Source organism: Acanthochromis polyacanthus, chromosome 18 (genome assembly GCF_021347895.1).
Source record: "Acanthochromis polyacanthus isolate Apoly-LR-REF ecotype Palm Island chromosome 18, KAUST_Apoly_ChrSc, whole genome shotgun sequence".
Taxonomy (NCBI): Eukaryota; Metazoa; Chordata; class Actinopteri; family Pomacentridae; genus Acanthochromis; species Acanthochromis polyacanthus.
Window position 1 is genome coordinate 24,688,276 of NC_067130.1, and position 20,412 is coordinate 24,708,687.

Consider the following 20,412-nt stretch of genomic DNA (forward strand, 5'->3'; position numbering starts at 1 on the left):
CTCTTACAATTTTCTAGAGAGAGGTGTCATATTTTGCAACCTACTACAGGGAAAATGGAGAAAGTGTAATCTTCTAATATCAAGATTTTAAACAGAGATAACTGAAAGTGAGCACACTAAAAAAAAATCACAGAATCTCTCACTGCACAAGTTACACACAGGTTAAAGCAGTGAGTGGGTCTGTTACCTGTGACAGAAGGAATATTTTAATTGTTCTAGAACTTGTAAAAATATTTTGATATTTTAAGAATTGCTGCTAATTTTCAAATGCAAAAAGTTGCCAAAACTTAGTGTTTGTTGCCTGTATTTAATATGCTTTTGAAACAGCTCAATATATCTAAGCACTAATATGCTTCTTCAGGGGAAGAAAATTAATCATAAATATGAAAATAAGACATACTCACTCTTTATTTTGCAATTAAAAATGACATAGAGCTGAAAATGTATTTCTTTCATCCGAAACTCACTTATCTTGGGTTCATGAAATCCTGTCAAATATAAGCCCAAAGCCATGAAACTGAAACATCTGCCCCGCATAAAATTGCTCAAATTTTGTTGGAATTAATTGAGTTGATTCAAATGTGACCTATGCAATGCTAAATTAAATTGTCACAACATAAAAGTTGGGATATTGAGGTGCGCTGTCATATGGTGTAAAATTCAAAAAAGGATCCTCCTTTTGCTTTTCATGTGTTTACACCTGAATGTTTACAAATGACCTTGTTGTAGTGCGAGCCATGGTATGTTGCGTTTCAGTCCGTGCACTCATTCTATACATGGTCACATAGTAGTTTGTGCTGTGCCAGACAATCCTATCATAGTCAAGTCGTCTTCACATTGTCAACAGAATGACATCCAGATTTAAAATTTTGGAGTTATTTCACAAGATTTGTGATATTCTAATCTCAGTACATCTGTCAGTGATTATTTAATGTGGTGTTAGCATGAAAAATACTAATAGATGTTTGACTACAGACTGTTCTGTAAGTAGGGATCCATGATTGTCACAACACTAAAGGCATGGATAGAAATGGTCCCTCTATGTCAATTGTTTAGAAAGCAACAGAAGAAAAAGTGCAACTTTATTTAAAGTGCTTTAAGGAGAGATATTTGGAATTTAAAAGACAGATTATCATCGTACTTTTATGAACTTCACATTTCACTTTCAACATCACAAATACTTATGTTTCATACTTGTCTACAATCCTGGCTGGAGCAATAATTTTTTAATAATATTTGCTTCTCAAGCCTAATTCACTGGGCACCAATTCTCAAGAATTTAATGTAAAGAACTGTATATATTTTTAATTCCACATTATTTTTAAATAAATTGTGTTGTTTGAATTACACTGATATATCTATATCTATATTTATCGATCGATCGATCGAATCGATCGATCGATCGATAGATATAGATATACTATAGATCTAGATATAGATACATGAGAGAAATATTTGCCATTTATATTGAAAAAAAACAACTCTGTCTTACTATCATGTTAACACTCTTCATCAAATGTACAATAGACAAACCCAAAAACCAACTAAGTCCTGTGCTTTTCAGGTGAAGGCATCACAAGAATTGGCTGCCACTACTGTAAATCTTAAAACATTGATTTATTGTAACCAGCTTTTGCATTTTTTTTCTCCTACACCAAAACTAGCCATTTCATTAAATCTCAAACCCACTAAACTGAGAGTTAATGACAGTCACTGAGTTACACTTAGACAAAGGCCCGGCTCAGACACTTCTAAGGTGGTTTAAAATGTGCATGACTGAATTGCTTCTGTTCAGATATGGACTAGTCAGTAACTGGGCTGAAGCTATAAAGAGGTGTGTATAACACTAATGTAATGTTAGCTCCAATAGGGACGACTACAGGAGGACAACTATTTCCATGGCTGTAGTTCAATATCATTCAGTAATACTGTAAGGATGAGGTAGTACAAAAAGCACAGTGTAAAATTGCAATGGTTACCTGCAGTGAATTATACTGTACCTTGCACAAAGCCGTAGAAACAGTGGCTAAACTGTCTGAATTAAAATACACATTGATGGGCAACTGCCAGCCTGAGACAAAAAGCTGTCTTCTGTGGTATGAAAACATTTTCTGAAGAAAATGGTTTACCAAAATAAAACTTTTTTTAAAAAATTATCAAGTATCAGGAGAGCATAACAACTGAGTAAATCAGTTGTACGAAGTTTAAGCCATGGTCTGGATCGGGCTCTTTGCCAGTAGTGACCAGCTCTCCTTTCATAATGGTCACATATTGTCTACACTGAGCAAAATGTACAGCAAACTGCCATTCAAGCTCATATGGAAAAGCAGCACTTGGATGGATTTAGACGAATGCAAAATACAGAATTTCAAACAACTTCATCACTTGCTAATGAGAAGACTATAAGGAAAGGTAAAATACATGTTTCTGCAGAAACAAGATAGTTTCAACTACTGCTTAAGAAACATGTTGAGCCCTTTCTATGCTACTTGCTCCCAGTTACCAATGAGCACTGTGGTGTTCATCTAGCTTATGAGAGCAGTTTCTACCTTGACCTGACCTGTACATGATACATCAACGACTTTATGACAGAAAAAGTGTGAACACATTTCCATAGCAACACATACTGGTCAAAAATATTTTGGAACACATTAGGCAGAAGATTTTCAAGCTACTGCTCAAAGGTTTGACATAACAAATGACCTAATTTTCATGTTTGATGTCGGACATTATCAGTGTTAACAAGTTTTAAGGGAATCTGGGAAAATAATACAAAATACATTTCTCAATATTTCTAGCAGCCAAAGAGTTTTAAACTATAAAATATATCACTATATAACTGGCTTTAACACCAGTAGTTTTAACCTAGGGATAAGGACCCTGAGGGGCTGCTATAGAAATCACAGTTCTCTAGAGATGATAACAAGATACATACACAGATTACCTAAAATAAATTGTACTTGCTCTTGTTAAAAGGGTTTCTCTCATACAAATTAACCTAAAAAGAAGCTTCTCTTTGGCAAGATGTCCACAATTTCCTGTTCTAAACAGTCAAAGGCAAAAAAAAATAGCAAACATGTTCCATTAGGTTTCATTGCAGAAAGTGTTAATGTCTCCCATAGCTGTGTGCCTTGTTCATGATGGGTGTATTTCAGGTACACGGTTTGCTTGTATGCAATCTGGCACACCTTTATCATGACTTTATGATTGTAAGCTCTGCCAGATACTTCTGAATCCACAGCAATACAGACACTGAAAAAGTTCTAAAGACGCAGCTGTGTGGACAATAAAAACAAACTGCATAAGATGGCTTTATGTGGCTCAGCAGAACCCATGTAAATACCTTTCCTTCAGAAATAAAATGATATAACTCTGAGCTATTGGGATTTGATTACCATATAGTACTAATAACATAACTACAGTAACACACTTATCTTTAAGAGCCCTGTGACATGACATCTATTTCTGTCTTTTAAGATGGTGGTCATGCTTTGTTTTCTTTGTCTTAGCTATGTTTTGAATGATAAGAGACACCTATTCCCTTGAATAAATACTCTAGGATATATTCAGAAAGTGATATATTCAGGCGGCAAATTCTACAAGTCAGTTCTTCTTCAAGTGCTTCAGGCCTCAAGGCAAGTGCCAATTCAAATATTAATAAAACATTGATATACTGTGGCTCAGCTTAATGAAAAACAAAGCTAAATAAAACAAACACCATCACTATGAGACAAATAGTCTTGTGTAAGTGCCTGTGTTGGCTATAATAACAGGAGATGGACTGCACTAGCTAAAAAGGATTGGAATTATTTCCTTCCAATGTAAACTTTTGGTGCTTTCACTGACAACAGTGCTAACAACATGAGGGGATGTGCTGCTTTGCTGCCACATGAATGAAACACACACAGCAAGTCTATTCCACTGAAAAGTAACACACACACACACACACACACACACACACACACCAGTGTGTATCACATATGTGTGTTATTATCTGTCAGTCTAAACTGGCAGCTGCAGCTTACAAATGCCACATCCCTGTCCCATTTCTTACAGTCAATGCTCATTATTACAGGAAAGCAGCAATGAAGAAATGCAACATTAGATATGCTCATCACATCCTTCTTACTGTACTATAACTATTTTTTTCACCTCTGTAACAAGTCCAGTATGGTTGCAGGTGTTAGTTGGTGACTGGGGTGTGTATTGCACTTTCAATAAGGTCCTGCTAGGGTCTCAATGGTCATCATTAATTTGATGTATGAGATTATCTGTTCAATTTTACTTGTAATTTCATTGCAATTGTCTTTATGAAATTGTAATATTTTTCTTTCTGCACAAATTCCTAAATTGCACTTTTCAGAATACCTACACTATACCGAACACATTTTTATTTATTGTGTACCAGTTACTTTTTTGCTTTCATAGACTGGTTGGGGTTGAAATTTCCTATACAATTTTGTTGCCAAAAAACTATTATCCACTATGCTTCTGGGGCAAAACATGACAAGAAATTTTTGATCAACACCACGTTTCTACTATCAGTGGTGTCACATTTCTACAACATCTGGAATTAAACAATTACACACTGTACCTGCACTCAATTAAAAAGGTATGGGATGGTTGTGGGGGTTAAAAAATTCAATTGTGGCCCCATATAAGGGTGGGCTGGCTCTGCCTATGAGGTTAATGTGCATTAAAGAGCACTGACAAATGAAAATAGATGTAGCATTAGACTATGAATGGATGACTTCTTGGCAGGTTAAAATGTGTAATTTACCAGCCCTTGGCAGATAAGCCAAAAAAAGTGAACAAAGTACACCCTCTAGGTAGTATGTACATGCAGTACATCATGGAATTGTCAATTGTGGACAATGCTCTGTAACAGAATCTTACAGTATGCTAAAGCAGCCAGCTCAGTCCTCCTGCTCCTCGCTGTCCTGCCGAGCGTCCGTCCTCTTCTCTTTATGACAAGAAAAGATTCTACGCATCTCCTCCTCGTACCTGATGAAATTCTCTCCAAATCTAGCCCAGGCTTTTAGGGGAACTGTGATAGTGTTTCTATACGGCTGTCGAACTTCGCTAATTTTCAAAAAGATACCATACCGGTTTGACCCGACGTCAAAGTAAAACCTTTTGTTGTCCACCCGAAAAGACGCAGCCTCTGGAAGCTCGGGGTCTTCGTCGCGGCACCTGGACCCGGCTCTGCCGCGCTCATCGCTGTCTTCGTCTCCGTAGTCTTCAATGAGCTGCGACAGAGCATCTCTGAACTCAATGAGCCCCTGTGCGGGCAGCACGATGGTCTGTTCGATGCCCTGGCCGTAGTAACCCATTGTGCCATGTCCTTTGCTGACAGTCTGTCGTATGCGGAGGAACCTACCTCTCTGGTTCTCTTTTAGGTCCAGAAAGTACTTTCGATTGTCTCTCTCGATAAATTCGCTCTTGAGGACGCGGTGGGCATGGTCGTCGGACACCGCAGAGCCGGTTGGAGACAATATTGCGTGCTGATCCTGAACTCTCCTGCGGCAGTCGTGCGCTCGGCCCTGGCCGTTGTTGCTGTGCTCCTCGACCTGCGGAGGCGCCAGGCCCCCTCTCAGTCCGATACGGGCGTAATAATCTATAAAGTCTCCCAAGCAGTAGCGTAGTGCGGGTGCCATGGACATAGACAACGTCAGCTTGCTCTTCCTGATGTTATCATGACGGCCTCTGCCAATCCATACCTCGGCTATTTTGAGGAAGCGGCCGCGTACACTCTGCTTCACATCCAGATAGAAGCGTTTCTTCTGGATGTCGACGCGTTTGGAGGCCAATTCCTGGATGTCATTTACCTGCTGCTGTGATCCCGTTTGGACATATTGCTGAGGATATGCATGTCTTGGTAAAGAATCTGATGCAATCTTACCCCTGCCTCTTTCCATTCCTCTGCAACATCCATCAGCCATCATGATTTATATTCCACCACTAGACAGCACAGGACAAAGCGATTCCTCCATTCCAGTGGACGACTGGCAGGAGATGGAAGCAGGTATACTCTTACAACTGGCTGGAGCTACAAACAAGTTAGTGAGATGCCTCGAATGAACTGAAAATGGCAGCTAGTTTGGAGTCATCAGCTGATCGAGCTTCTGTGCCACGAATAAAGGTCAAGCTCGGCTATGTAAGCATTAACAGCTCGAACTTCCATTCCATTGTCATCACCCATCGGCCTTACACCTTACCATTCACCGAGGTACCCAGAGAAGCAGCCGACCTGAAATGGGAGGAGGCGTCCAATACTACATGAACCCGATGAACCCATCCACCCCCCTCCCCGTCCTGACAGTACCTCCGTTAAAGAGACAGGATAGTGGCTGGAACAGGAACAAGCATTTACTACGATGCCTTAGATCTCACTACTCAATGCTGAGTCCATTGTGCACCACTGAAGAATTTAGTAACACCATACAAAAATATTTCAAAATTATCAGTATAATTTTGAAAACAAAAACTGATAGCATCTCATCATCAGTTGATCAGAACAGAAGCACTCTCAATAATGACTTCAAATGTAATAAGTCAAAACGCCATAGTAAGACTGTACTTAATGTCTGGAAGATACTGAGTTTGAAGCTTCTATTTTTCTTTAACTATTGGCGACATGCTCTCAAAAATACAGTATGTACAGTTACATTAGCTTTATGACATCTGTTCAATACACATTTGAAAAGTTATGACAAAAATTAAAACATTCATGCTTGGCGAAATTTCTGAGATGCCTAAATTTGTATCTACTCTTTTCCTGATGACTGTCTTCCACTGACTTTGGTTAACCAAAAAAAAAAAAAGATGGAGGGGGGCCAGGGGTGGATTTTAAACAAATACACAAGTTGGGACCACAATATTGTCAAGTGACATTACGCTAGTTCAAACATGTACTTTACATTTTATGTTTGTCATGTACAACACTCTGACATAAAAAAAAAAAAACAACTTTTGACCTTTGGCCACATTGAAAATAGTGTTTTGAAAAAGTTAGCATTTCATTCAGTCAGCAATTTTCTTTCTTTTCTGTCTTTCATGTCACCATGGTGACAATCTTAGGACTTTTTAGGTTTCTTTCTTTATATTAAGTGCCTTAAGAGGACTTATGTTGGAAATTGGCCATATTTAAACAAAAGTTAACCGAATGACATTAAACTCGTGGAACATGACACTTTATTGCATGTTTGCCTCTCAAATTCTCTGCAGGCAAGTTAATACCTCTGTCCAGAAGAACACAGCAAGTCATTATTTGCTGTTGAGATGAGAGAGTGAGTAATCACATTTTCAGGTCATCTGGACTCATGTTTACTGTCAAGAATCCATGAACATATCACCATGTCATTATCAATGACTGTGATCAAAGGTTTATTAAAAGGAAAAGCACAGCTGTTTGAGATTGTATATTCTGTACTGCATATTCAACACTGTATTTGAACACTGTAAGATGAGAAGAAATGAAGATGTAATGCTTGCTCTGAAACAGACTGATTCAAATGTAACATTTACAGTTAACATTGTAGCGATGCTGAAAAGCAACCAAGGGTTTCAGTTGACAGTGAGACTTTTGTTAGCTTCCATAAAACACTGACTTCATATACAAAAATATAACAGTGATCTTGCCAGGTAATCGTACATACAGTAAGAACATGCCATTTTCCTCCCAATTTCTTATTTTCAAAGGCAGCTAATTAAACTTTAGTGAACATGAACTGGCATACCGTTAGAAAGACATGTCATCATGACCTTGTGTTAACTGATTACATTCATGTGCAGTATATATAGTTACACTGAAAATATACTTTTTTACATTTTATGACAATGCCCAAGTTACAAATTGTAACTTTCCTGCAGAGTTGACAGCCCTCCAAAAGAGGGCAGTACAGCAAGATACTTGTCAAACTGAAAAAGAAGCACAAATTGAAGACATCATCCTGAAGTGCCTGCTGCAGCCACATTCACTCCAATTGCGGCTCATACTCATGCCATGTTTAAAACTTCTATCAGTCGTAAAAACAAAACTTGCCACATGTCAAATATGTTTTGGCCATCATTGTAAAATGAATATATGGCTGAAATGTTTCCACATGAGTGCACAGCTAGCAAACTATTATTACAAGCTCTAATTCACACTAACTTTACAGAGTAAATCATCCTAGACTATGTATACTTGGTTATGTGTGAAAATATATTGCAACAGTTTTCATCAGAGCTGAAAATATTTGAAATGAAAGCATGACATGAACAAATGCACCAAACCGTTTGCGAAGAGAGGCATGCAAAAGCTTGTTTAAAATATCTGCTCCTGTGAAAATTTAAGTGAGTAGAAGACAAAATCATTTCTAAAACGCACGTTGTGATACTTTACAGAGAGGGTCTTACTGAGTTCTGGCTGTGCAGGGTGACCAGTGTTTTGCTTCAGGCCCTCTTGTTTTTATCGTATTTTGAAGCTTCAAGAGACAAACTTGCTTTAAAATATTAAAGATATATATCATCTTACATGTCATTTTGTATGGGAATCAAGACCACTTTTACTCACTTAGCCATTTACACTGACAAAAATTTTGATCATGCAAGCCCAAACATTTACATGCAAATGTTGGTAATGCATGAGTCTGGTCTGTCTGTGTTCCTACTGTGGCCTGTAGCCACCCAGCTGAGGCATATAGCTGGAGACTGGTACTGTTGGCAGCCAGTCAGCTGACAATTCATCTTTAGGTGCTATCCGCTCATTGTCCTCTTCCAGAGAACAGAAGTCCAGAGACTGCGGGATCTCCTGCTGCTCCACTGCCAACTGGCTGAAGTCATCACAGTTAGTGGTTTCTTTGTTCCCTGTATTGTGTGTACAGCAGGGCTGTCTGGAGAAATGCTGGAATTGTCTGCTGCCATCCTGCACCACCATGTCGGCATTTTCCTCAGAGTCCAACAGCGGCTGTGTGGACTCAGACCTTGAAAAAATGGACTGCTGGGGATGAGAGCTAGGGGTCTGACCCTTGTAACCACTGGAGGCAATCACAGAGGAATACTGAATGGTGCTGGATGTAGTGTCAGCCATGTCGCCACCCTCATCACTGTCAGAGACACTCTGGCGAGGTGAGGACATGCAGGAGGAACCGCCAATACCACTGCTGTGCTCCTCAGACAGATACTTGTCCTTCTTCAGGGGTAGACTGGCCTTGTCCTCCTCCATTACACACTTTCCATCACATATATCCATATCAAGTACACTTATGCCAGATAGACAGTTTTCCTTTGGTGTTTCCGCCTGTAGAGGAAAAGAATCTACAGATTAAAAATAAATAAGACTGAAAACTGATAATGTGTACAGTATGCTGGCTGATATTAATTCTAGCCAGCAAGTGGTGCTTTTGTTTGTCTGTGTCCATTTCTGGCGGTAGGATGTCTGCAGCTGTTGTTATTGAGGTTCATCGAGTAGGTGGTGAACGTCTGAAATGTCTTACAATCTTGTTTCCACCTTGTCAATGATGCTTCATTGGACCAGCAGACAGTCATTCACCAATAATTAGAATATGTGTGTACCAGACATGGCAAATTTGCCAAATTGCGACTATCTAGTGCTTTGATCACATTTCAAGTGTCTTGCAACACCAAATTAACCCAGATCTCATCTTTCGCCCACCGTTGTGGCTGTCAGATTGGCAGCAGTGTAGGACTCTTTCTTGACACTGTAGAACGACCTGGTGTTATTGGAAATCTTCATATACCCCCTTGGCAGTCTGGCACAATTTTGACATCAAGCTTATGTTACATGTCCAAGTGTCAGTTGTAAAACTATTTTGGGATCAGCTTCAATTAGGACCTGTGTGGCATGACACAAGATTAGACAAATTGTTAAATGTGACCATCGAGCAGTATTGCCTAGTAGCCACTGTGTATTTTGGGGTCACGCTATCTATCAAGTTTCAGAAATTTTTGAAACCACTATCCTTCACTACTGATGATGGCTGGTCATCCAGTGCCACAAATTAATTCACCTTGTAATAGCTTTGGTCTTTTCATTGCCAACACTAAATAGAAGCTGTAGAGGCTGGCTTGGACAGGCATTGCAAATTGCAAGTGCTGCATTTTATACAATTACTGCAATGAACTTCCACAACAATGGCATGTTAGAAAGTGTGTGTGGCTGTGACTTTACTGTCTGTGCAGATGTGTGCATAACAGGCACCATCATGCCACTCATGAATGCAAATCTGACCAACACAGAATCAGATAATACTGAGACTGATTAGCCAGTCACTGGACATGGTAGACACCACCTGATTCTGGTATCTAGCTGATCTGTTAGTATACTTCTTCCAGCAATGCGTGAGCCCTAAATTCATGAGTTTTTCAGCAACCCCAGTCTATCTGAGTAGACTGTCTCACTCGTCTGTCCCCTTAGTTCTGAAAGACTAAACAGCAGAACTTAGTCAATTCTATAAACATTTAGCTGCAGTGGCACATCTCACACTGCTATTTGCTTAAAAAAAATATTTGGAATGCCCTCTTGAAATCATTACATGCGTTACACTTTTGTTTTTTCATGCCACTTTTTAGAGTAGGCAAATTAAATCTGAGGCCACTGGTATGTGCAGTGAGAAGGTGTGGTGATAGGGCGAACAAAGCTGGTGATAAGACAAAAAAAAGAGGAACTTATTAATATCATCCATCAGTGTGAGTAGTTCCTCCTCTAGTTATCTCAGCTACGCTGTTGGTATCATTGGAGTAAGAATTTCTTGGAAAGTAGAGCACCATCTACAACAATGTGCTACACTTGCGCAAATCTACTGGCTATGCTGTTTTACTATCTTAAAATACTAAATACGGTATTTGCTGGTTTTCTTGGGCAAAAGAAGTCCTTACTTTTAAAGGATAATCAGGAGACCAGTTTCCAATAGTGCTTTCTCCGGGGTTTGGAATCTGGGGCCAAAAGTTCTTCTTGATCCTGCAAGAGAAAAACATTGGAGATTTAAAACAGCTGTGAACAGTAAGTAAGTACTCTTGTAAGGACCATGTATATTGTGTCGGTCTTGATTTTCCAATGACTCCTAAAACTCTGAATTTGCTATGATGGAATCATTGAAACCCATGTGTCTTTGTGATCAAAAAACAATCGTGCATTTTGGCTCTTTCATAGATTTATTAAAGGTCGTCTGGAATGATGACAAAATCCGCCGAGTCAAAAAAAATAGAAGTAAAAAAATAATCGGGTAAATTTCCTGTGGCCATTTTCACCTCAACTTTTGGTAGTTGTCCACAAGTGTTTGGTTGTATTTGTGAAAACTTCTCTTGACAGATCCAAAGTTGTTTAAATCAATCCACTGGACTTTAAGAAAGTTCCCTGAAGACGTTTCACCTCTCATCCAAGAGGCATCTTCAGTTGATGTGAAACGTCTTCAAGGAACGTTCTTAAAGTCCAGTGGATTGATTTAAACAACGTTGGATAACCATGACCTGGATGAATGAGAACCTACACAGACTTCTCTTGACAGAATTGGTACAGTTAAACTAAATTTGTAGGCTTTCTGACACAAACTTTTTTCTTTGACACAGCCCACAAATTCTCGACAGGGTTTAAGTCAAGACTTTGGAGAGACCACTCTAAAACCTTAATTCTAGCATGATTTAGCCACTTTTTTCTTTGTTTGTTTTTTGTTTAACATTTTTGATGTGTATTTTGGGTCACTGTCTTGCTGAACACGCAACTGTGTCCAAGACCCAATCTTCTGGCAGATGATTTTAGGTTTTCCTGAAAAATGTGGAAGTAACCCTCCTCCTTCATTATTCCAGTTTCTTTGTATAAAGCACCAGTTCCACTGGCACCGAAACACCAGCAGAACAGAATACGACCACCACCATGTTTGACTGTAGGTTTGGTGGTATTATACTTAAAAGTTGTTCGCACAGATGATTTTGAGATCTGTAGCTGCCTTGAAATGGCTCCAAGTGACTTTCTTGATGTGTTCAAGTCAGTGGTTTGCTTTTATAGATCTTTGTTAAGCTCCATCGACTTTCTCACTTCAGTGTTTGTGGCTGAGTGGTCAATTGTAAGCACTCAGAAGAAGTTAAGAGGTCTTGGCACTAAGAAAGTTTGATTTACACAGCTTTCTACATCACCAAAACTAATAATTGAAGCTGCTGCATGTACAATTTTGACCCAGAAGATTTTGTCATCTTTCCAGAAGACCTGTATTAAATCCATGAAAGAACCAAAACGCACGACTGCTTATTTTGTGATGACACATGCATTTCAATAATTCCAACATGGAAAATTCAGAGTTATAGAAGTCATTCACAACTCCAGACTACCATGATACACATGTGTATGTAAATCCCTGTTTATGATTACCATAATAAAAAAACATTATAATAATTTAACAAAAGGTTTCCATTTGCAAGTCATCTAAGAAAGGGAGATTTTCGGTTTTCTGGTTTAGTTGTGAACAGTGGTGAATTAGAATGAGCAAGTTAGAATTGTGGACTGTCCTAGCGCTTCAAAACAAACTAGTACAGATGGACACATCTGAGGGCTTAAGTGTTAACTGCTGTCACAGAAAGGGGCAAGATGTAATGAACAGTGAAGGGAAATCCAAAGGTGCACTCATTGAGTCTCTCCTGAAAGACACTCACTGGAAGGTGTCAAACCAGAGTCTGAGAGGTGTTTAAGGGCTACTTACATTTCTTTTTTGTAGAAACAGACCAGCATCATCATGAGAACAACAAACAGAAAGCCAAGGCTCACTCCTACCACAATGCCCTCGATCTCTCCTGGTGCTGAGGGGATATTTAGAGTAGATGACAGATTACTAGCAATTCAAAAAGCCAAGCGAAATACAGCAGCTTAGCTGATGTGTAGTTGCTAAAAAAGCATGCACATAAAAGGAGCCAATCAACATGTGTCTGAGCAGAGTCTACCTGCATGTGGTGCACCCCTAGCCACATTTCCACAATTATGTATGTCTTTGGCTCACAAAAAGGCAATATCAAACCAAACATGCTCTGAATGCTTTAAAACCATGCTCAATTTCTCAAATTACCATAAAGAAACCAATTAAATAGGGCATATTATGCTTTTTTCCAACTGTATATTGTAATTTTGGGAGTCCCTCAGAATGGCTTTCAATAACTCAGTTTTTTAAAAAAATGCTAATTTATCTCATACTGCTGGTAATGCAGTCTCTCAGTTCAACCTCTGTCTAAAACAAGCTGTTTAGCTCTTGTCTCTTTATGGCCACCCTTCCAAAAAGCCCACCGTTTTCTAACTGTCTAACCTCCAGAAGTCTGTTAAAGGGCAGAACCCAGATCTTGTGAGTTTAACTACTTCATAGACATGAGGTGAATGAATCAGATGACTGCATGAAGAAATTGCAATAAGCTTGTGGGAGTACTCTACTCAATTACTGCTGCTTGCAGTTTTTCAGTATCATTGACCATCATCTGAACTACCTGACACTTGACACGGACTGCATTGTGTTCAAAGTGTTAATATGAAAACATAAATTAGCTGATTGCTTGTCAGGATTTACATAGCAGCATTGAGAAACATGATTAACCGTAACCCTCTTTCCACATGGCTGTGAGTATAATCTTGGGCTACACCCAACAACCATTTTCTATTCAATAATCTAAGGATTGTTGGTCAGTGTAATCAATAATTCATTAGTCTAAAGACATTTTTTTATTACTTAATTAAAATATTTGTTCCAAATGAATATCAAAAATTGCATCAGGAATATTTCAACACTTTATCATCCTTACTTTGTTTATTTTATTTTTTTTTTTTTTTTTTTGTAAATCAGGCCATGGGTATCAACAAGCAGTATCAATATACTTAACATTGGAATGCAAACTGAATTTTAGCTGGTTAACAGCACTGAAGGACTAAACATTCTCTTTAAATTTCAAATATGTAAAGCTTAAATAAATAAGGACATTTCAACAAATTTGACACCATGATTTTCATTTTTCATTCCAAATATATCTCTGTTACACTGGTTCCATTTGATCGGTCATTGGTCTACTTGATAGCAAATAACTGGTATCGCCCTGGGACAGTTATTTCAATCAATCCCTTTCTGGAGTAAGGATCATGTAAGAAAACTGGCACTGACCATATTTCAGAGTGGTGAAAGAGTACTTAGAGCCGTTTTTTGAGCCTCCGATGGTTGAAGCCTCGATCCAAGCGTCATACTTGGTGTTGGCTGACAGTGATGTCAGAGTGTATGAGGTGGTGTTAGCTGGCACGGTTATTGCTACAAATGAGCAAAACAGAAATCAACAAGTTAGACTGGCAGCTGAGATAATGTCACGGAAAGCAGTAAATGAAAAGAACAACAAGCAGGACACAATGCAAAGTGTACATACCATGTGTTTCAGCACCACTTGTGTAAAATATTGTGTAGTTTGTGATAAAGCCTTGTCGCTCGAGATGGGGAATCTCTCTCCAATTCAGGTTAGCCTCATTATGCCCTGGGGTCACAGTGACAGTAGGGCCTTCTTTTGGAGCTGTAAGAACCACATCACCGTCTATTAGGTTTGCATTTCAATTTGGAATCAAGAGCCTAACGTCTGATGGCATAGTAGAGAGACACAGAATCTGAGGTGTTTGGAGTCCAAAGTTTTTGCAATGTGTCATGATTTGGGGCTAATAAAGCAACCTGGGCTTCCACAACATCTCAGCAAGGCCAGGGTTTATTGCTTCCATGCCACGTCACATTAATGTAGTAATTTGTGGTAAGTGGAGCCCATCTTATTACTAAGTGCATAAATTAATACACTTCTAAATAGTTGGACATTTCTTCATGGTAAATCTTTTTTGACAGATTTCAGGAATAGTTCTAATAATTTTACATACTGAATTTCTGATGTTTATGAGCTACAAGCCATGATTATCAAAATCAAAACAAAAAAGACTTGAAATTTTTCATATAACGTGTCTTGAATATATTAAATCTTTAATTCCTTAAATAACTGATGGAAGCATTAAACTACTTTACTGTGTTTACATTTTCTGAGACACTAGCAATATTAAAATCAGTCCATATTTGTCAATAAAAATACAGCTTTTGGTCTATTTTTACCAACTTTTGAGACCTGTAACATCTGTAGAAATTAAACGTGTGACAAGTATTGGAAGTTTTTTTGTATTTCGACATACCAAAATGGTCATGTGGACTCTTTGTATGACCAAAAAAATTGGTGTGCACAGGGTATATATGTTGTCATACGGGCAAAGTTCTTCACCAGTCAAAGCTTGATGGAGAGTGACAAAAAAAGCCACTGTTCAAAAAAAAAAAGTTCACAAGCTCATTCTACTTGAGATTTTAAATCTTAGCTAGAGTTTGCCAGAATGCAAATGGGCCTTTGATGTCAACTGGTAGCTTCTTGGGTCTGATAAGACAAAAATTTAGCTTTTTGGCCATCACACTTTGTATGACAGACACCAAACATTGCATATCATCACAAACACGCCATCCCCACCGTGAAACATGATGACAGCAGCATCATGATTTGGGGACATTTTCTTGGTAGGTGGTCCTGGAAGAGAGGCAGTCTGCAAGAGAACTGTGACTTGGAAGAAGATTTGTTTTCCAGTGTGATTCAATGACACCATGGGGAATGTTCAGAATTGGCTATGTCATAGCCCAGGGCCTCAATCATAATGACAATTTGTGGCTAGACTTCTAAAAGGCTGTTCATCCACAATCCTTGGGCAACCTGACAGTTTTCAAAGAAGAATGGAGTAAAATTGCACTGTCCAGATGTGCAGGACCTATCCACACAAGGTCAATGCTGTAATTGCAGCCAAGGTGCATCAACTACACATTGATTGGAAGGGGATGAATATTTATGCAATTACTTATTTTATATTTCATATTAATAACGAATTGACATTACTTTAGAAATCTGTTTTAACTTGCAGATTAATTCACCTTTTTTTGTAAATTCTGGTCAGAAAAGCCAAATTAAATGTGTCCTGATTCAATGCAGAAACCCATAAAAGTAAAACATGTCTAAGGGGGTGGACACTTTTTGTAGGTACTGTACTCACTACCTCCGCCACGGAGGTTATGTGACACCCGGCGTTTGTGTGTCTGTCTGTTAGCAAGATAATTCAAAAACGCCTGGGCAGATTCAGATGGAATTTTGACTGGATGTAGACTATGGTAAGAGGAAGAGCTGATTTAATTTTGGTGGCAATCCGGAAAGGATCCTGGATTCTGGATCACTTTGAATTTTTTAGTATGTTTTAGTATGTGGCCCGAAATATGACAAAAACATCATAGGTTAGTATGTCGTCCAACAAATTGGAGCAAGGTGTCCAGATAGCTCAACTGGTTAAGAAGGTGATTCGTAAACAGAACTGTGTCAGAGATGGAGGTTTGATTCCAGCTCATGATCCTTTACTGCATGGGTTTCCTGTTTTCCTCTCTATCCTTGGCGGAGGTCTGCACTCTCTGAGTGCTTTTCTAGTTAATGTATAGATTTGTTTTACTATTGTAGTAACCTTGAACGCCTGCCCCTTTGAGAAGAAATGTTAAGAATCAAATTCAATAAGCAGAGGTAGGTGCTGTACCATGAAGCAAGAAGGAACTGCATTGCATTACATGAAGGAATTGCATAAATACTTTTTTATGTTTGTCCTGATTTACTTTGAAGTCCATTAACGCTGCTGGTACTGCACCTGATAGAACTGAGATTGGAACATTGACTATTTTATTAGTATTTATTACAGAGAATATTCAATCACTAACATCAATTTCACTTGGATTTGGCCAAAAATTAAAGTGATATCCTGCAATATGGGACAGTGTCAGACCTAAATGCACTTCAGGACAATATCATGTCTGAATATATGAAGTTTAAAGTTTAATAGCTGTAATGTACAGCTGTCAGAAATTAGCAGTTGCTTTGATCAATAAAATACAGACATAACGTGTTTCTACTGACCTTTCTGTCTTATAGCAGCAGCACTTTCTACTGTCATAACCTTGACAACCTGTACATGATTGTTTAATTTTGTTCAGAAGAAGAGTCACATGATGTGTTGAACTTCCATTTTTATGTGAACACGCAGAGTTTGAGGCAGAAAACCTGAGTTAACAAAGAAAGTTGATAATCACCTCCATGATACCTGTTAACGCTGACTGAGGCTTGAGTTCATGTTGAGCTGACTTACACAAAGAAAGCCTGGTATGTCAAACTGGCTTCGTAGTACAGGAGTCAACATCGGATTAAGAATCGTTAAAACACAATAACCAACCTGTCAACAGTCTTGCCCTGGCTCCCTGTCTGTCTTCTCTCTCGCCCTTATTCTCTCCTCGCTTCTTGCTTCCCCTTATTCTCTTCTCTCTCTCCTCCTGGCATCTCTCCCTTGCTCTCTCTCTCTGCTCCACCCCTCTCTGTGCTGTGCCTCTGGCTGTACTGGTCGTCAGGGATCATTGGATCCAGCTGCAGAAGGACCACAGCTGGATCTGATCTACCATCAGCACCAGATAAAGACCTGCTCATCCCTCCAGTCTCCGCCAGATCCTAGCGTCTGCTACAGAGAGAAGTTGGTCTGGTCACTAGTGCACTACATTGCGCATTCTCTGATCGGTTTTTTGTGTCTGATACGCATCTCATTCTGCTTGCAGTTTCTGTTGGCTGCGCTGTCTATTGCCCTCAGTCCGGCCATTCCAGCCATCACCTGCAACATGGTTTCCCGCCCCCCATCTCAGTAAGGGGCTTGTCGGCTCTGCTCAGCCCGGCAGATCTGCCAGGTAATGGATTTGCAGCTCTGACATGCGTCCCCTGGACTGTCGGTTCATGAGCCTGCCTGCGCCCACCGTTTAGAGTACGGTATTTTTACATCAGCCGTTTTGTTAGTTGAATTACCAACCGCCCTTAGTTTCAGTTTCAGCCCGGTTCATTGGTTAGATTAGTTTGGCTTCAAGACTGTTGTTTAGTCTTTACTTTAGTGAATGTAGTTTGGTTGGAGTTGGGTTTCTCAGTTCTATTTGGATTTGTGGTTTGTGAATAAACTGCTGGTGAAATTCAACTCGTCCTGCCTGTTTCTGTGTACCTGCTCTCTGGGTTCTCACCTGCCTGCCCCGTGACACAACCTTATTTCATGATAACAAGAGAACACAAACATGGAAAGAAAGACCTTTCAGAAAACAATGTTTGTATCTTCAAGCAGTATTTTTAGAGTGCCATTTGGATCTATTGATAATATTTATATACTTTAAAACACAATGGTTTATTATTTACAGCGATCTTACCGTTTTGTTTCACATATGCACGTGCACGTGCTGGATTCCCGATCCATCCAGAGTATATGGGATACACAGACACGTTGTAGCAAACAAAATGCTTAAGGTTTCCTAGAATTGACATCACAAGTTAAATTGTACAAAGACAAGTTTGCAGTAAAATCTACAGTCCCGAAAATACTTACTTAGCCCCTTTCAGACACACCCTCCTTCCTGTTAATCTAATGCCATCTTAAGGTGTCAATTTCATGTCTAAATGATCACCCAAGTCATTTTTCTCCAAAAGTCGCAACAGCAATTTTCCAAGGTCATTCTACTTTCAACACAGCACAAGTCTGAAGTACATGGCATTGAAGTAGCAAGCTGTGTGAAGTGATTTAGGAAAGATTTTTACCACATTTCAGCTCCAACTGTGGTTCAAAACCTCACACATGGACATTGCTCAGCTTTGATGTATACTGTGCAGCTGGCTTTTCTGGGAAATAGGAAGAATGGCCAAGCTACCAAGCTATCTCCAGGTTTTCCTGAGACAGGGGACGCAACGGCCTACATACCAAGCAGTTTAAAGACTGCAATGTCTTAGAGTTGCTTGGCACATATGTTGTAGGTGACATGTACACCCTTGGTCAAAAGTTTTGAGACTCTTTCTCATTCAAATAAATGAGAACGTGTCTCAAAACGTTTGACCGGTGGTGTAAATTGCAAGTGTATCAAGGAGAATTGTTACAGCAAAGAGAACTCACAGCAAATATGAATTTAGTTTTTCTTTTTTTTTTAAATATTTACTGGACCCTGTATGATGCGAGTTCAAAAATAATAACTATAGCCAGAATATTTCATATTTCAAACGCTTACGGTGCCTTCTGCAAAGTACTATAGTAGTATGATACTATAGACCCAAGCTGAAGACAGCCTTCTCTCCATACATCTAACTACTCACCAACATTTTGCAGTCACTTTACACTACACTAGGTGAATGATTCACTATCAGTAAGAACAGATTTGCTAAGATGGGTGAATTTACTAATTCTTTAGAAGAAAGAAATTACCTTTAATGACGGTGTCTGTGGTGCTTCTCTTTTCCCTCTGCCAGTCTCTCTGGTGGAGTGGGTCAGTGATGACCCACTCCACCACATATTCTGACACAGCTGTACTGGTGGGGGGTTTCCATTTCAGCCACAGCTGATCCTCATGTGGCCAGACTAACAGCTCTTCTACTGGGGCAAATTCTGTAAAACACGAACACACAAATATAACCCAAACAGCTGACATCACATCATTACTGGAATGCTGCTTAATGTCTTCTATTTGTTTTTCAATTTATTACCCACTTAGCCTTGATTCAGAACAGAATAAGTCAATAGACTAAGTTTACTGATGATTTCTCATTCTTATAAGTCAATGGTGACATTTAATGCAGCAGGATGGGTAAACCTTTAACCAGATTTAATACAACGCAGAAAGTTATAGCTATCAAATACATCTTACTTGCTACTTTCGGATATTCATGGTTATGTACGGTGCACATAATCCGTGGTCAGAACATTAATTCTGATGTGATCGGTCCAACAATCGTTCTCAAAGCTTCGACCCTCCCTGATACAAAGTTATATGTCTTAGTCTCACCTCCTCACAGTAATGGCCTGCAATGAGTTCAGCCTGGATTGAAATGATCACAATTAAAAGAAACTGTACAACTGACAAAGCAGAACAGAAAATTGTCTACACATGTGTTTACAGACTTCTGCAAACAAGCACAAAGACTATAGTGCAAAGGAAGCGAACAATAATAGCCAAAGAAATTTGAAGTATTAGCTCTGTTCGGTAACAGACTTTGTATGCACATGATCAGACAAGTCATGTGGTATAACAGTATACAATCATACTGTATTACTCATGATATATGCAATAAGGCAGAAACATTCCACTTCCTATTGAAAGCCACTTTGTCTATCTGGTAAAGTGATTTCTCACATAAAAAGCCACCTGCTCCTACTACTCTGCTGAAAATCTCACCATGCTCACTAGGATATCTCATATTATGTTTACAATACTGTGATACGCCTACATGTCAGGAATAAATATTCTTGTGTAAGTTCGTGCTAAAATGAATACATGCACTGGTTATGCTTAAAATTGT

At 39.1% G+C, this 20,412-nt stretch overlaps 2 protein-coding genes across 2 annotated transcripts; both read right to left on the reverse strand.

The window, feature by feature from the left end:
• Positions 1–1,596: 1,596 nt before the first annotated feature.
• Positions 1,597–6,336, reverse strand: purg (purine-rich element binding protein G). The gene has a single exon (XM_022212175.2). The coding sequence runs from the start codon at positions 5,943–5,945 to the stop codon at positions 4,917–4,919; it is 1,029 nt and encodes a 342-aa protein (XP_022067867.1). The 5' UTR covers positions 5,946–6,336; the 3' UTR covers positions 1,597–4,916.
• An 841-nt stretch (positions 6,337–7,177) lies between these two features.
• Positions 7,178–19,298, reverse strand: LOC127530252 (interleukin-6 receptor subunit beta-like). Its single transcript, XM_051938907.1, has 6 exons — positions 18,282–19,298; positions 14,383–14,523; positions 14,130–14,270; positions 12,696–12,792; positions 10,882–10,963; positions 7,178–9,283 (listed from the first exon to the last, which is right to left on the reverse strand). The coding sequence occupies exons 1-6, from the start codon at positions 18,394–18,396 to the stop codon at positions 8,651–8,653; spliced, it is 1,209 nt and encodes a 402-aa protein (XP_051794867.1). The 5' UTR covers positions 18,397–19,298; the 3' UTR covers positions 7,178–8,650.
• Positions 19,299–20,412: the final 1,114 nt, after the last annotated feature.

Coding starts and splice junctions, on each gene's coding strand:
- purg (XM_022212175.2), bottom strand. CDS start 5,945: ATGATGGCTGATGGATGTTGCAGAGGAATGGAAAGAGGCAGGGGTAAG.
- LOC127530252 (XM_051938907.1), bottom strand. CDS start 18,396: ATGTCAATTCTAGGAAACCTTAAGCATTTTGTTTGCTACAACGTGTCT. Junction 12,793..14,129: donor TTTCACCACTCTGAAATATG/GTCAGTGCCAGT, acceptor ATATCCCCTCAG/CACCAGGAGAGATCGAGGGC. Junction 10,964..12,695: donor TGTTTCTACAAAAAAGAAAT/GTAAGTAGCCCT, acceptor TTTCTCTTGCAG/GATCAAGAAGAACTTTTGGC.